Source organism: Miniopterus natalensis, chromosome 3 (assembly GCF_054644295.1).
Source record: "Miniopterus natalensis isolate mMinNat1 chromosome 3, mMinNat1.hap1, whole genome shotgun sequence".
NCBI lineage: Eukaryota > Metazoa > Chordata > Mammalia > Chiroptera > Miniopteridae > Miniopterus > Miniopterus natalensis.
Genome location: NC_142083.1, coordinates 96,619,724 through 96,635,583, shown reverse-complemented (window position 1 = coordinate 96,635,583; position 15,860 = coordinate 96,619,724). Strand labels below are relative to the sequence as shown.

At 51.3% G+C, this 15,860-nt stretch overlaps 1 protein-coding gene and 1 pseudogene across 1 annotated transcript in view; both read left to right on the top strand.

Moving 5' to 3' along the window:
• LOC107535524 (acyl-coenzyme A synthetase ACSM1, mitochondrial-like) overlaps positions 1-597 on the top strand; it is a 43,369-nt gene extending 42,772 nt beyond the window's left edge. The window contains exon 13 of the mRNA XM_087815152.1: positions 458-597. Coding sequence (XP_087671278.1) covers positions 458-544 — 87 coding nt within the window. The 3' untranslated portion in view covers positions 545-597. The remainder of the gene's footprint in view (positions 1-457) is intronic.
• Positions 598-2,185: 1,588 nt separating this feature from the next.
• Positions 2,186-3,806, top strand: LOC107541008 (T-complex protein 1 subunit zeta pseudogene; annotated as a pseudogene).
• The last annotated feature ends 12,054 nt before the right edge of the window (positions 3,807-15,860 follow it).

Below are 15,860 nucleotides of genomic sequence, written 5' to 3'. Positions count from 1 at the left end.
TAGGGGATGTGTACCAGTTAGGGGCTCGATGCTATTGCGGGTAACAAACAGCCCAGAGCCATGTGGCTTATTCTAAGGGAGGCATCTCCCTTGCTCATGGCACGTGCCTATCCTGCCTGGTTCTCCTGGGACCAGGATAAAGGAGCAGCCACCATGTAGGTACCTGCCAGGGGCTGTCAGAGATGGACAGAGAGGGTGGCCAGGCTCAGTGGTTCCAGACTCTTCTGTTGGAGGTGACCCGCTCTGCTCCCACCACATTTCATTGGTCAAAGCACGTCACAGGGCTGCAGCCAGCTTCAGGGGCTCAGGAGGACCTGACATACTTGCTGGGGCCCATTAGAGCCACCGCATGGTGCCAGCCTGTCTGGGGAACATTCAGGGGCAAAGGAGAGGAGTGGGGGTTGGTGGGAAACGACAGCAGGACTAACTCAGGATGGTTTGCTTTCTCCTCGGCCAGGTGGAGTTTGTTACCGAGCTGCCCAAAACCGTCACTGGCAAGATCCAAAGGAGCGAACTTCGGAGACAGGAGTTTGGCCAGGTGTAACTGCAGGAAACTCAGGACCCCTTTCCAAGTGCGACCTGGGTAAATCCCTGGCTGCCTCGGCTCCCCTACATGGCGGGGTAAGGTGGGGATGTTGAGAGAGTTCATTGGAAGGGCACAGGACTTCCAGCATCCCAGCATTTCTGTTCTTTTAAGTTAACATCGGCCGGGCCAGCATGGCTCAGTGATTGATCACCGACCCATGATACAGGAGATCAAGGTTCGATTCCCAGTCAGGCTGCAGCTCGATCCCCAGCAGAGGGCCTGCAGGAGGCAGCCGATCAATCAGTCTCTCACTATTGATGTTTCTCTCTCCCTCTCTCCCTTCCTCTCTCTGAAATCAATTAAAAAATATATTTAAAAAAGAAAAAAGTTAACATCGGTCACTCCCCTGCCTCCAAGTCTCTCGCTCCTTTGGATTGCTGAGGTGAGCTCTTGAATTAGGGCTGAAGGTATTGAATGCTGACATCAGCATCAGCAGTGACCCTGCACTGCGCATTCATCTTGTGCATGACCCTGTGCTAAGTACGGTCCCTCCGTGCCTCTCCCCAATCCCCACTGGAGAGAGCCCAGGGCCTGATTCTGTCTCCAGGGCGGAGTGTTCCTGGGTGGCCCTGCCCATCCAGGAGATGACCAGGACCCAAAGGTCCGGGAGTGATGCTCCAAGCAGCCCCAGGCACCTGCCTTGGCTAAGGCTCAGCCTAGTCTCCCTGTTGTCAAGTGAGTGACCTGCTCTCGATGACCCGAGTCCCACAGGACTTTCCCAGCCTTCTCCAGAGGTGCTCAGTCCGTCATTCCTAGGCAGGACCCAGGGGCCCAGGAGTCTTACCCCTCAGCTTTCCCCCATGTGCACCCACCACTCATTCCTTCCCAAGGATCCAGGGTCTTCCAGCCCCTCTCCGAGGGCCCAGAGTCCCCCCAGACACCCTCCCGACACACTCTATAAGTCCTTCCTGCCATCAGAGTCTTCCCCAATGCCTCTCCCACTGGGCCTGGGGTTCTATGAACTGACCCTGCACTTCATCCATCCTTGGGGCCTGAGATGGGACCTACAGGGGGACACTAGAGGCTGGAAGGAGCAGGGACAGAAGGGGCTCAGCCTGGACAGTGGGGAAGAAGTACCCCCCCCCTTCTCCCTCACCTCTGGAAGTCACCCTTAGGGAGATTGCCTCTAAAGCTGCCCATTGCCAGGGTGCACAGACCGACAAGCTCACAGGGAAACACACAGACACCACAAGCACAGAGACTCACAGGCACAGACGCCCCAGCCTCACCTGGGCACTCAGGCGCAGGGCTCACAGCCAGGCTCACACAGACCCACACTGTAGACCCCCGCAACCACACCTTGAGGGGAACACACGCACGGACACAAACACTCGGGGCCACCTGAGACTGCCCCACAGGGCACACCACACACACACTGGACACACACGTGCACATACCAGCAGCGACATACAAGGACACTGGACAGACACAAAGAGGACCGCAAAGACACAGATACAATCAGGAACACCCAAAGGGGCAGCACATTCACACACACAACCAACACGCACCCAGGCAAAACAAGTCCTCCCGCAAATGCTGAGTCATGAATTCACTGTCTTGGAGGAAATATTAAGAATTAAGGGGTTCCTCTTTTGCTGGCTCAGCTATGGCGGCCGTGAAGACCCTGAACCCCAAAGCCGAGGTGGCCCGAGCCCAGGCAGCATTGGCAGTCAACAGCGTGGCTTGGGGGCTGCAGGACGTGCTGAGGACCAACTTGGGGCCTAAGAGCATGACAAAGATGCTTGTTTCTGGTGCTGGAGACATCAGGCTGACTAAAGATGGCAATGTGCTTCTTCATGAAACGCAAATTCAACACCCAACAGCCTCCTTGATAGCCAAAGTAGCGACAGCCCAGGATGACGTAACTGGTGACGGTACCACTTCCAATGTCCTAATCATTGGGGAACTGCTGAAACAGGCGGATCTCTACATTTCTGAAGGTCTTCATCCCAGAGTAATAACAAGGATTTGAAGCTGCAGAGGAAAAAGCACTTCAGTTTTTGGAACAAGTCAGAGTAAGCAAAGATCTGGACAGGGAAACACTCAGATGTGGCCAGAACATCTCTGCGTACTAAAGTTTATGCTGAACTTGCTGATGTCTTAACAGAGGCTGTAGTTGACTCCATTTTGGCCATTAGAAAACAAAATGAACCTTTGACCTCTTCGTGGTTGAGATCATGGAGATGATACACAAATCTGAAACCGATACAAGCTTAGTCAGAGGTCTTGGTTTGGACCATGGGGCACAGAATCCTGATATGAAAAAAAGAGTAGAAGATGCATACATCCTCACATGCACTGTGTCGTCAGAATATAAAAAAACAGAAGTGAATTCTGGCTTTTTTTACAAGAGTGCAGAAGAGAGAAAGAAACTGGTAAAAGCTGAAAGAAAATTCATTGAAGATAGAGTTAAAAAAATAATAGAACTGAAAAAGAAAGTCTGTGGTGACTCAAATAAAGGATTTGTTGTTATTAATCAAAAGGGAATTGACCCATTTTCCTTAGATGCTCTTGCAAAAAAAGGCACAGTAGCTCTGCGCAGAGCGAAAAGAAGAAATATGGAAAGGCTGACTCTTGCATGTGGTGGGGTAGCTCTAAATTCTCTTGATGACCTAAATCCAGATTGTTTGGGACATGCAGGACTTGTCTATGAGTATACATTGGGAGAAGAGAAGTTCACCTTCATTGAAAAATGTAACAATCCTCACTCTGTCACATTATTGGTCAAAGGACCAAATAAACACACACTCACTCAAATCAAAGATGCAATAAGAGATGGCTTGAGGGCTCTTAAAAATGCTATTGATGATGGCTGTGTAGTTCCAGGTGCCGGTGCAGTGGAAGTGGCAATGGCAGAAGCCCTGATGAAATATAGGCCCAGCGTAAAGGGCAGGGCCCAAGTTGGAGTTCAAGTATTTGCTGATGCATTGCGCATTATTGCTCAGAATTCGGGTTTTGATCTTCAGGAAACACTAGTTAAAGTTCGAGCAAAACATTCAGAATCAGGTCAACTTGTGGGTATGGACTTGAACACAGGTAAGCCAATGAATGGTAGCAGCAGAAGTCGGTGTACGGGATAACTATTGTGTAAAGAAACAGCTGCTTCACTCCTGCACTGTGATTGCCACCAACATTCTCCTGGTTGATGAGATCATGCGAGCTGGAATGTCGTCTTCTGGAAGGTTTAATTCAAGCTTCACTTGTTTACCTGAATCATGAAGACTCTACGGAGTTGATCCTAAGAATACAGCTATGGAAGTTTTGTCCTGGCTTCAAAGGATTTGCAAAGGAATTTTTTTTTTCCCATATGAAGAAAGGAGAGAACACTGGCACCACCTATTCCAATTCCAAAGTCTGAAACTATAATTACAGAAGTTTTTAAATTGCACTCAGTGTATGCACAATAAGCAGGCCATTTTCACCTAGTATGCACAAAATGTTTTGCTTTGGCTTCTGTGATATAAAAATACATGTTAGAAAACCATATGTTATCTACTTTATTAAATATTCCTTGAAAAACAAATTTTAATGGTTTACCAAAAAAAAAGGTGTTGAGTTTTCAGAACATACAGTTAAATCCAGAGCAGTCTCTGTACAAGTTACCCAGAATCATCTCAACCCAGTGGAAGTCTGTCTTCTTCCACAGAAGAGGCTAATAGAATCAATACCAAGGATCTTAGAGAAACCCCACACTATTGGTGCAATTTTCATGATCCCCACCTTGGTTTTATTTAAGTGCTAAAATCTGGTTATTTCTGAATAAGGTCATCTATTTTCTCAACTTAGATTAATCTTTGAGTGCTAAAAATTAACTTACCCATGGGAGAAGGTGATGCTGAGGGGTTCCAACATAGATTTAGACACTGGAGAGGGTAGAACCCGCAGTGAACTAGAAACTGTGCTTCACACAGAGACACCCATGTTTCTAATGTCTAAAACACTGCCAGCAACACAGGAATCCCGGAGACATCCTGGGGCTGACGTTGGTCTCTGAGGATGAGGCCCTGAGACAGATGCATTTTAAGTGGCTAAGGCTCCGCATTATCTCAATATCGTTTCATCTATGGCATATCCTGCCTCATTATTTTGACCCTGGACCTGATGTATTTGAAATCTGTGTGTGCTTACCTCCCTTACTGCCTCCTTGTAAATGTCCGCATCTGTCACCTTCCCCTGAAGAACTGTCCTTGCTGTGAGTATACGAAAGTGCCTTACAGATAGGTTTTAATCATAAATAAGCAAAAATGTTGAAGTCACTGGACCTATGATCTATGTTCAGTACTGTAATTTTCCTCTAAGCACTGATTTTGCTGCCCCCCACAGATTTTAATAAGACTTTGAAAATGGCTGTTCAGAGACCCAATTTTGCACATGTGGGAGGTGGGCTTCCCCCACAACAACAAATAATTCTCAGACACCAGCAGGGTAGCCAAGAAATCAACTCAATTCTGACACAATTTACTTGGAGATAACATCAGATTCCACAGGTTAATGGTTCCGTCCAGCAAGACTCCTCGCCCCAACATGCACACACTTTACACACCAGACACAAGCCTAGGGTCTCTGTGCTCCTAACTGGCCACAGATGAGAGGTTCCAACGACCCTTCCTCCAGCTCAGATGCTACTATAATAATACTGGGATTATTATTCCAACAAAAATTAATTATAGACTCCTGGGCAAGATGGCAGCGTAGGTAAACAGTGTTCAACTCCTCCCACAACCACATCAAAATTACAATGAAACTATAGAATAATCATCATTCAGAAACACATGAACTCCAGCTGAATGGAAGTCCTACAATTAGGGATTTAAAGAAGAAACCACATTGAGATTGGTAGGAGGGCGGAGATGTGGAACAGGCTGGGCCCACACCCACGTGTGGTGGAAAAAATTGAAAGGGATATCTCAGCTACAGAGATAGCAGAGGAGTCCCAGTCCCACACAAGACCCCTAGCCTGGGATTCTAGTGCCAGGAAGAGAACACCCCATAACTTCTGGATGTGAATACCAGCAGGGATTGTGGCTGAGTGAGAGGAAGGGCTGCTGGGGTCCCAGAGAGTTCTTCTTAAAGGGTCCATGCACGGACTTACTCAGGACTCACTCCCTCTGAGCTCCAGCACTGGGCAGCAGCTTGAAAGGCACCAGGGACATACAGGGAGGAGCTGAATTGTTGGGCATCAGGGCAAGATATGGGGGTGGGGGCAGCTTTCTCCTAGACAGAAGTACTGGCAGAGGCCATTGTTCCTTAGATAAGCTCCCCCCTACCCCCTGAAAGAGCTGGTAAGCAGATGCCATGTCTGAGACTCCATCAACCTGGCTCACATTGTTTGCCCTGCCCTGGGGATCCCAAGGCCCCATCCCACACAACTTTCAGGCCCCCCAAGCTGTTCCCAGTGGCTTTTCCATACTAATGGCCTGTCTTGGTTCACACTTCAGATTTTCCTAAAATCTCTCAAACAAGAAGATTTTGGATTCAGCATGCCCCATACCTCTCGCTAAGTGGCCCCAACCCTGGCACTAGCAGCAGCTGGCCTTGGTTCTCAGCTTGGCCTTGCCTGGATATCTCCAAGCCAAGCAAAAGTAGCAGTAATCTGCAGATTTCTTTATAGCTCATACCAGGTAGCCCTAGGCAGAACACAGGTAGTGGCTGACCTTGGTGTGCACCGCGGGGGAAGCCTCAGAGTCAGTGAACCCAGCAGACAGCTTCAGATGACATCAAAGCACCACCCAACCACCTCCACAAGTGATGCACTCCAGGGCAGACTCGGTGGGTAACAGAGCCCCACTGAATATGTCCTGCTTTGTAGGATAGGCCCCTACACAGTTGATCCTCCATGATAGTTGGAGGTCAGTGGCCGGTGGTCACAGCCAGTCATTACAGATGATCAGCCTGGTGGTAAGTCCCTCCCTTTGATGTGCCAACAGCAATCAAAGCTCAACTACAAGAGGAGGGTGTACACGTGGGGGGCAGAGAGTACCTCGAGTGTCCAGCTTGGGTGCTTGGGGAGGCTGTACCATTCAATCCTACTGAACATCTACTACCTTAGGCCACTCTACCAAGTCTAGGAGATGTAGTATCTCTACTTAATACATAGAAACAAACACAGGAAGGCAGCCAAATGAGGAGACAAAGAAACATGCCCTAAATGAAAGAACAGAACAAAACTCCAGAAAAATAGCTAAGCAAAATAGAAACAAGCAATCTACTAGATGCAGAGTTCAAAACACTGGCTATAATGATGCTCAATGAACTTAGTGAGAACCTCAACAGCATAAAAAGGAACCGATCAGAAATGAAGGAGACACTAACTGAAATCAAGAGTAATTTACAGGGAACAGGTGAAGCTGAGAATCAAATCAGTGATTTGGAATATAAGGAAGCAGAAAACATCCAATCAGAACAGCAAAAAGAAAAAAGAATCCAAAAAATGAAGATAGTGTAGGGAGCCTCTGGGACAACTTCAAATTCAAAACCTATTTGAAAAAATCATGACAGAAAACTTCCCTAACTTAATGAAAGAAATGGATATACAAGTCCAGGAAGCACAGAGAGTCCCAAACTATCTTAACCCAAAGAGGCCCACAGCAAGACACATCATAATTAAAATGCCAAAGGTTAAAGACAAACAGAGAATCTTAAAAGCAGCAAGAGAAAAGCAGTTAGTTACCTACAAGGGAGCTCCATAAACTATTAGCTGATTTCTCAACAAAAACTTTGCAGGCCAGAAAGGAGTGGCAAGAAATATTCAAAGTGATGAAAAGCAAGAACCTACAACCAAGATTACTCTACCCAGCAAAGCTATCATTTAGAATAGAAGGTCAGATAAAGAGCTTCACAGATAAGAAAAAGCTAAAGGAGTTCATCACCACCAGACCAGCACTACAGGAAAAGTTGAAGGATCTCCTTTAAGAAGAAGCTAATGAACAAAAGAATCTGATGAACTAAATAGATCCAGAGACACTGACGCATTCAACAGACGATCTTATTGCAGAGGAAAGAGGGAAAAGGGGTAGGAAGAGATTAACTAATGAAGTTATATGTATATATGCATAACCCATGGACACAGTTAATAATGGGGTGAAGGCCTGGGGAGGGGGTGAGAGTGAGGTGGAGGGGGTCAATGGGGGGGAAAATGGGACACCTGTAATATTTTCAACAATAAAGATAAATTTTAAAAGTAAAAATAAAATAAAATTGAAGGAGAAATAAAGAGCTTCACAGACAAGAAAAAGCAAAAGGAGTTTGTTACCAGCTAACGAGTATTTCGAGAAATGTTAAAAGGCCTTGAAGACAAAGAAGACAAAGATGAAGAAGAAGAAGAAGAAGAAGAAGAGAAGAAGAAGGAGGAGGAGGAGGAGGAGGAGGAGGAGGAGGAGGAGGAGACAGAGGAACATAGTTAAAATAATAAAATGGCAACAAATACGGACCTCTCAATAATCACTTTAATTGTAATTGCCTTAAATCCTCCAATCAAAAGACAGAGGGTAGCTGAGCGGGTAAGAAAACAAGACCCGCATATATGCTGTCTACAAGAGACCCACCTCAAAATGAAAGATACACACAGATTAAAACTAAAAGGGTGGAAAAAGATATTTCATGCGAATGGAAAGGGAAAAAAAGCTGGGGTAGTAACATATCTGACAAACGACACTTTAAAGCAAAGGCTATAGTAAGAGACAAAGAAGGATACTACACAACGACAAAAGGAGCAATCCAGCAAGAGGATATAACCCTGTAAACATTTATGCACCCAACACAGAAGCACCTAAATATGTAAAGCAAATCTTGATGGACATAAAGGGAGAGATTGACGGTAATACAGTCATAGTAGATTTTAACACCCCATTAACATCAATGGATAGATCTTCCAGAGAGGAAATCAACAAGGAAATAGTAGCCTCAAATGACACTAGGTCAGATGGATTTAATTGATACATTCAGAGCATTTCACTCAAAGCAACAGAATATTCATTCTTTTCAAGCGCACATGGAACATCTTCTAGGAGAGACCACATTTTAAAACATAGAAAATCTCTCAATAAATTTAAGAAGATTGAAATCATATCAAGCATCTTCTCTGACCATAATGGTATGAAACTAGAAATCAATCACATGAAAAACACACAGAAAGACATGGAAGCTAAATAACATGTTACTAAACAATGGATGAGTTAACAATGGCATCAAGGAAGAAATCAAAACATACCTTGAAAAAAGTGAAAATGAGAACACAACAGCCCAAATTCTATAGTACACAGTGAAAGCAGTCCTGAGAGGGAAATTCATAGCATTCCAGACAGGCCTACCTGAAGAAAGGAGAAAAATCTCAAATAAATAATCTCACTTTATATCTAAAGGAACCAGAGAAAGAACAACAAACAAAGCACAAAGTGACTAGAAGAAAATAATAAAGATCAGAGCAGAAATAAACGAAATAGAGTCTCATAAACAATACAAAATATCAAAAAAACCAAGAGCTGGTTCTTTGAAAAGGTAAAGAAGATTGACAAACCTTTAACCAGACTCATGAACTAAAAAAGAGAAAAGACCCAAATAAATAAAATCACAAATAAAAGAGAAGTAACAACTGACACCAAAGAAATACAAAGGCCTGTAAGAAAATGTTATGAACAACTATTTGCCAGCAAATTGGAAAATCTGGGCAAAATGGATAAATCCTTAGAAACATACAATCTTCCAAAACTGAATCAGGAAGAATTAGAAAATTGAAGAGACAGATGACAACTAATGAAATGGAAGCAGTAATTTAAAAAACTCCCAACAAACAAAAGTCCTGGACTGGATGGCTTCACAGGTGAATTTTACCAAACATTCCAGGAAGAACTAACAAATGTCCTTCTCAAACTCTTCCAAAAAATTCAAGAGGAGGGAAGGCTCCCAAGCTCATTTCACGAGGAAGGAGATGTTACTTGGGGTGGTAAACACACAATACAATATGCAGATTATGTATTGTAGAATTGTACAACTCCAACTATGTAATTTTATTAACCAATGTCACCCCAATAAATTCAATGAAAATTTTTGAAATAGATTTTTTTAAATGCTTATGGATATACACTATTCTTAGTTAGACAGGTGGCCTTTCACCCTCCCACAGGCTGGACCAGGCTTCTGTCCAGCAACTGGTCTCAGGGTCCTAGGAGAGCAAGGTGGCTGTTGCAGGGCTACTGAAGGCCCAAGCTCTGGAATTCACATTGTGTCACTTTCTTGACATCTTATTGTTCAAGGTAAGTCACAGGAATGGGATGCAAGGGATGGAGAGAGACTGTATGTCAGTTTCTGGGCAAGAAAGGGGTTGATTGAGGGACATTTCAAGTTGGGGTAGGGACTTTACACTAACGGAGGTGGGGGACATGGAAAGAGGAAGGGAAACCTTCTATGCAGAGTCCTAGGAATAGCTGGGGTGTTGCTGCAAGTGCACTGGGCTCCTCGCACCCTAAACACCAAGGGAAAATTGGGTTTGCTTAGGAGGCTGCAAAGCTCAGTCATCAACCATCCTGGGCCATCCTGTTCTCCCCACTGGAACAGGAAAATGCAGGGAGAGTCAAAAAGAGAAGAAATAGCCTACTGTACAGGGTAGGAGTGGGAAGCCAAAATGGTGTAATAAATCTCCCCTGAAAATCCACATATTAGCACAGCCACATACTGCCCTGTGTGGGCCCCGTTTCCGCTTCCCTTAAAGTAGATGTTCTCAAATTCCACTCACTGGGCAGCTGCAGGGGCTCTTCGGTTCTTTTGGCTTTTAGAGCGATCCTGCCTCTGTTTGGGGCCTGTCCTCTTTAAAATGTTCTGCAAGAATTTATAACTTGTTCATGGCCTTGTATTTTGAAAGGGCACCTCTTCATTCATGCTTTTTCAAAAGCTATTTACCATAATTTTCTTTGTAAAAAGATGGTGAACTTGGGGTGCTTTGCCCAGCATAATGGGGCCACATACTGGCACAGGGCAGGGTACATATGCACCACTTTTATAGTTATATGGAAGCCTGTGTTTGGTAAAAAACCAAAACTTCCACAGTATTTTGGTCAGTCCTAAGGGGCTCCCTGGTAATAAAAAACGCTGTAACTGTGTAATACTCAATGCTACCCTAGCTGCCTAAGTTTACTTTGTATTAAGATCCTATCTGTATAAAGGCCCACAGTGTGCACGAAGCCTCCAGTGCCCCGCTGGTCCCTAAAGCAGGCGAGGGCCCCAGGGGTGCTCCAGGGAAAGGGCTTCCTCCCACGGGGGGGGGGGGGAGCTCGCCTGGGAGCAGCGGCAATGGGTTGTAGCAGGAGGGCACCTGACGCTTCCACCTAGACCCTGGTCGTTTGGGGCTCCTGCTGCCATCTGTGGGAAGGAGAGAAAGGGAGAGGAGGGGGATTTTAGACAGCCCCGGAAATTAGGTTGAGAGAAAATCTGAGCAGCCAGCGTGTGGTCTTTCCCACCATACAGCATTCCTGTCAGGGTGTCATGGGGGTTCCTCCCTGACCTGTGCGGGGAGGCAACCCCCTTCTGCACCAGCCATGCGAGGGGTCCTTCTTCTGAGTGGAGGGAGAGAGACTGACAAGGAGGGAGAGAGAGAGAGGGGAGGAGAGAGAGGGGTAGAGGGGGGGAGAGAGAGGGGGGAGGGAGGAAAGATAGGGAGGGAGGGAGAGAAGGGGAGAGGGGGGAGACAGAGAGTAGGGGAGAGGGGGCTGGGAGAGAGGGGGAGAAACCTAGGGAGAGATGGGGGGAGCTAGAGAGGGAGGAAGAGAGAAGGGTGGGATGGACAGAGAGAGGGGTGAGGTGGAGAGGGGGGAGAGAGAGTTCGGGGGACAGAAACGATGTGAGAGAGGCTCATTAACTGCTTGCCTCCCACAGGCACCCCCACGAGGGCCAGGAATGGAGCCTGCAACGGAGGCACATGCCCCCGGCCAGAATCCAATCCGCGACCCTTCAGTTCCAGGGCTGACATTCCACCCACTGAGCGAAACCAGCCAGGGCTCAAGTCCTTCTTTTTAAATTTAGTTTCTTTCTTTCTTATTCTTAAAGTTGTAAGAGTATTGAATAGAAATCCGCCTCCTATAATTTCTACCTCTGAACACTTATTCTGTTTGGCAACAGACACACCAAAGCCATACGCTTTCACACAACTCTCCCAGATAACTGAATTTCCCCGTTGTTGAATGTATGACTAAAATTGGCTGAGTTTCCTAATGCAAACCCAAAGGAAAAATGATCCCAATAATGACATCACAGGAAAGTAGAGGGACTACCCATCTGATGGTTTTGAACTTTGTGGTTAAATACTTTGAGAGTTGACAGATAGGTCAGGGATTTGTCAAGAGAATTACCAACTTTGAAATCTTGGTCAGTGAAAGTTCATCAGGGCGCGTCTTATAAATATGGTCAAGGTCTTTTCAGTACTGATTTGATGGCGCTTAACCACAGGGCATAAAGAGTGTTTTCATTAGAAATTACTGATGTAATGGAGCACATTTAAAATGCAGAGGTACTGCTGGACTATTAAAATTCATCATCTTCCCCAGGCCCCCCACCCGCTGGGTGGGCCCCCTCCCCACTGTCCCTGGACGCCTGAGTGGAACTTGGGACTCCCGCAGCGACCTGTGGTCTTAACAGCGTTAGCGTAGCCCGGGGATGTCCACTCCCGAGGGCGGAGCTGTGGCTGGTTAACTGATGTGTCTAAAACTCAACGTGACATGAAAACCTGGGGTGAACTGTAACTTAGTGAGTGAAAGAAGTTTATGGCTGCCTGAGAACTTGAAGAACGAACAGCACAGTGCGTTGCTGGTTACTGGGAAGGAGGGTGGTCTGTTGGTCCTTGTTGAGTTTTACAAAAGCAATCGATCATATTTTTTGGTAGCTTTTTTTTTCTTTTTTCCTAGGAATAAAAAATGCACTGGCATCTAAACCATGGAAAATGAAATAAAATACACCCAGTGCAGCGCCTCCAAAATCCTTGCTCTCCTGCCTTCCAGCGTTGTCAGAATGCGCCCTGGGCGCGGGGTGGGCGGCGCTGGCGGGATTCCTCCGTGTCACCTGAATGCAGGCGGTGGGCTTCTCGCCGCAGCCGCTGGCAGATGCACACGGTGCCCCCCTCTCCCCGCCCCCCCCCAGGCGCTCCTCTGCCGGGGTTCCTGGAGCGGGCCCGCCGCCCGCCGAGGGGGGGCGGGGGCGCTGGGGGAGAACCGGGCGGGGCCCCGCAGCTCGCGGGCTGAGGTGCGGCCAGTTCACCTCCCCGCGCGCACCACACGGTGGCGCCCCGGGCACCACGCAGGGGCCGGGAGCGAGGGACGGGGCCGCGGGCGCGGGCAGAGGCGGGAAAATTGACAGCCCGGGCTGTGGCCTGGAGCTCCGGGCCGATGCGGAGCCCCCCCCACCCCCCGACGGAAGAACGGGGCTCCTGCCAGCCCAGCTGTCACGGGGTCGGGAGTTTCTGAGACGAAAAGCCTCGCGAGGGTTACTCAGGACCCAAGGCGCTCGCCCTCGGCGTCCCGGGGAGTCGCGCCGCCGGGCGTGGGGATCCTGGGGGCGGGCGTCCAGCTGCCGCGAGCGAGCCGGCGCCTGACCTGTCCTTTGTGTCCTGCTTCGCAGGTGCGGGATCCGTGCGCCTCGGTGAGGGACGACGCCCTGCGGGTGAGCTCTGCCCTTCTCACTCCGCACCGCTCCCTGCCCCCGAGGACCGCGGGCATGGCCAAGCCCCTGCCGCCTGGGCCGTGCGCCCCGCGCCCCGGCAGCCCCGGGCCGGCCCTGCAAGGACGCGCTCCCCGCGGGCGCCCTTAGCTGCCGCCACCCGCCTCCCGGTCGCCGGGCCGGAGCGGAGGCCGGGTGCGCTCGCTCGCGCGGGGCCACCCGGCGAGGCTGCGGGAAGGCGGTGCTGGCGGCGCGGCGCCCTCTCCCTTAGCTCGCCGCCGCCCCCTCTCGGCCTCGGCGGGACGCCCCGACCCAGTGGGCTCCCCGCGAGCGCGCCCCACGGCGCGGGGCCACCCAAGGCCTCCCGCTGGCGGCGGGGACTCAGCTCCCCACTGACCCCGAGACACTGGTGCTGCGTGAAAATGAGGATTCCGGGCACAGCAAGAAGCACCAGCCCGCGGGGTTCAGCTCGGCGAGCGACGCGGCCCCGGGGAGTCAGAGCCTCGGGCTCCGCGAGGAAACGCGCGGCCGCGCAGGAGGCTGCGCGCGGGGCGGCCCCGCAAAGCGCCCGCTGGCTGCTCCAGGCCCGCGGCGCCCCGCCTCGCCCCCGCGCGCGGAAACCGTTTCACCAAGCGCAGCGGTCCCTTTTCTCCAGAACTGCAGGCACCGCGTTTAATAAAGAAGCCGTGGAAGCCCACCCGCGGCCTGCCGCGGGGCCAGGCACTGCGTGGATAAGTAGTTTAGGAAATGCGGGACCACCCCGGGAGGTCCGTGCGCTGGCCCAGGGCCTGGCCTTCCCGTCTCCGACCCGTGGCCCTTTGGACCCTCCTTCCTCTGTCCCGTCCACGCGTCCGGAGGAGGCACCGCCCGCTCCGCCCGTGTCCCAGAGGCTGTCACCTGTGACCAAGCGGAGACAGACGCCCAGCGCCCTCCGCACGCTGCCCCTCCCCCGGGCTCCGGTGGTGTCGGGAGGACCTCTGGGCGCTGCGGGACTGGACCGCAAGGGCTCGCAGGCAGCGGCGCGGGGCCCCGGCCCCCGCTCCCCAGCACAGCCCGGGGGCACAGGCGGCGGGCTCCGGCCCGCGTCCTGCTGCGGACCCGGTAGGAGCGCGGGGCCGGTCGCTCTGGCCAACGCCCGCTGGTTGGAGTGTTCACCGCGTGGCCAGAGCCCCCGCGCGGGAGCAGCTGCTCGGGCGCACACGGCGCCGCCAGGGCTTCCTTCCCGCCCCGCGCGGCCCCACGGGGAACGCGGCGGGCGGGGCTCCCAGCGGGCGCGGCCGGTTCCGTGACAGGTGCCCCGGGCCGCGCTCGGCGGCGACGGCTCAGAGTTCCCCGCGCTGCCCCTGCGACCACCAGCGGACACCCCAGCGCGGGTCAGAGCAGACCAGGGCCCCCGCGTCCCCGCCCCGCCCTTTCCGTCGGGCGGAGAAATCCCGGCCCCGCCCCTGGCCTCGGGCCGCTGGCCGCGCTCGGGACTCCAGGGAGGACGCTCCGAGGCTTTAACCTGGGGCTGCGCGGTCCCGCGGCCCTTGAGAGCTGTTTACAAACCACAACAACAACTGACCAATGTGCCCAGACGGTGGGCAGCACCGAGTGTGGCCCGCGGGTTGGCGGGAAATTGGACCTCGGTTCTTGCGGCGGTGAAGGAAGGTTTCAGACCCAAGAGCTCAAATTGTGGGCGGCATTGGTTAGAAAGTTACAGAGGAAGGAGCGAGCCGGCCGGGCTGCGGGCTCAGGAACGAGCCACAGAAGCAAAGAAAGGGCCCTGGGAGCTGAGGAGAGGGGCAGGCGAAGGTGACCCGCAGGGCTGGGGGAGGGAGAGGGAAACGCACCCGCAGGGCTGGGGGAGGGAGAGGGAAACGCACCCGCAGGGCTGGGGGAGGGAGAGGGAAACGCACCCGCAGGGCTGGGGGAGGGAGAGGGAAACGCACCCGCAGGGCGGGGGGAGGGAGAGGGAAACGCACCCGCAGGGCTGGGGGAGGGAGAGGGAAACGCACCCGCAGGGCGGGGGGAGGGAGAGGGAAACGCACCCGCAGGGCGGGGGGAGGGAGAGGGAAACGCACCCGCAGGGCGGGGGGAGGGAGAGGGAAACGCACCCGCAGGGCTGGGGGAGGGAGAGGGAAACGCACCCGCAGGGCGGGGGGAGGGGCCCAGCCCGTCTCCAGGGTTTTAAGGGCCGGGCGCTCAGGGGGGAGCTCAGCGGAATATCCATCAGCTCTAAATGCGCCGAGATGAGATCTGTTCTGTGGCCTTCTTTCCTCCTTGGGTGTGTGGCACAAACAGCACCTATTGGACTCTGTGATCTGTTTTTGTTGAGCTATTTACCCTCTGGTTGGGGACAGGGGTGAACCGTTTGCTGCCGGTGCCCTAGCTTAGGGCAGGCAGGATTTTTCGGTTCTCTAGCTGTTGTAAACGCCCTGGCTGTTTATCTGAGTCTTCGTGCACTCGTCCTGGCTTACTAGCCTGTCCCAGGAGGACCCTCCGTCTCCGCTCTGAGGTGCCGGTTAGTGCCTCTCCTGGTACTCCTGTCCCAGGCCCTTCCATGCTTCACTGTCGCCAGCTTTACAAAACATCCTCTAAAAGTCACCTGTTGTGAAGTCTTTCTTGCAGAAAGTCAGGAACCCACACTGCCAGT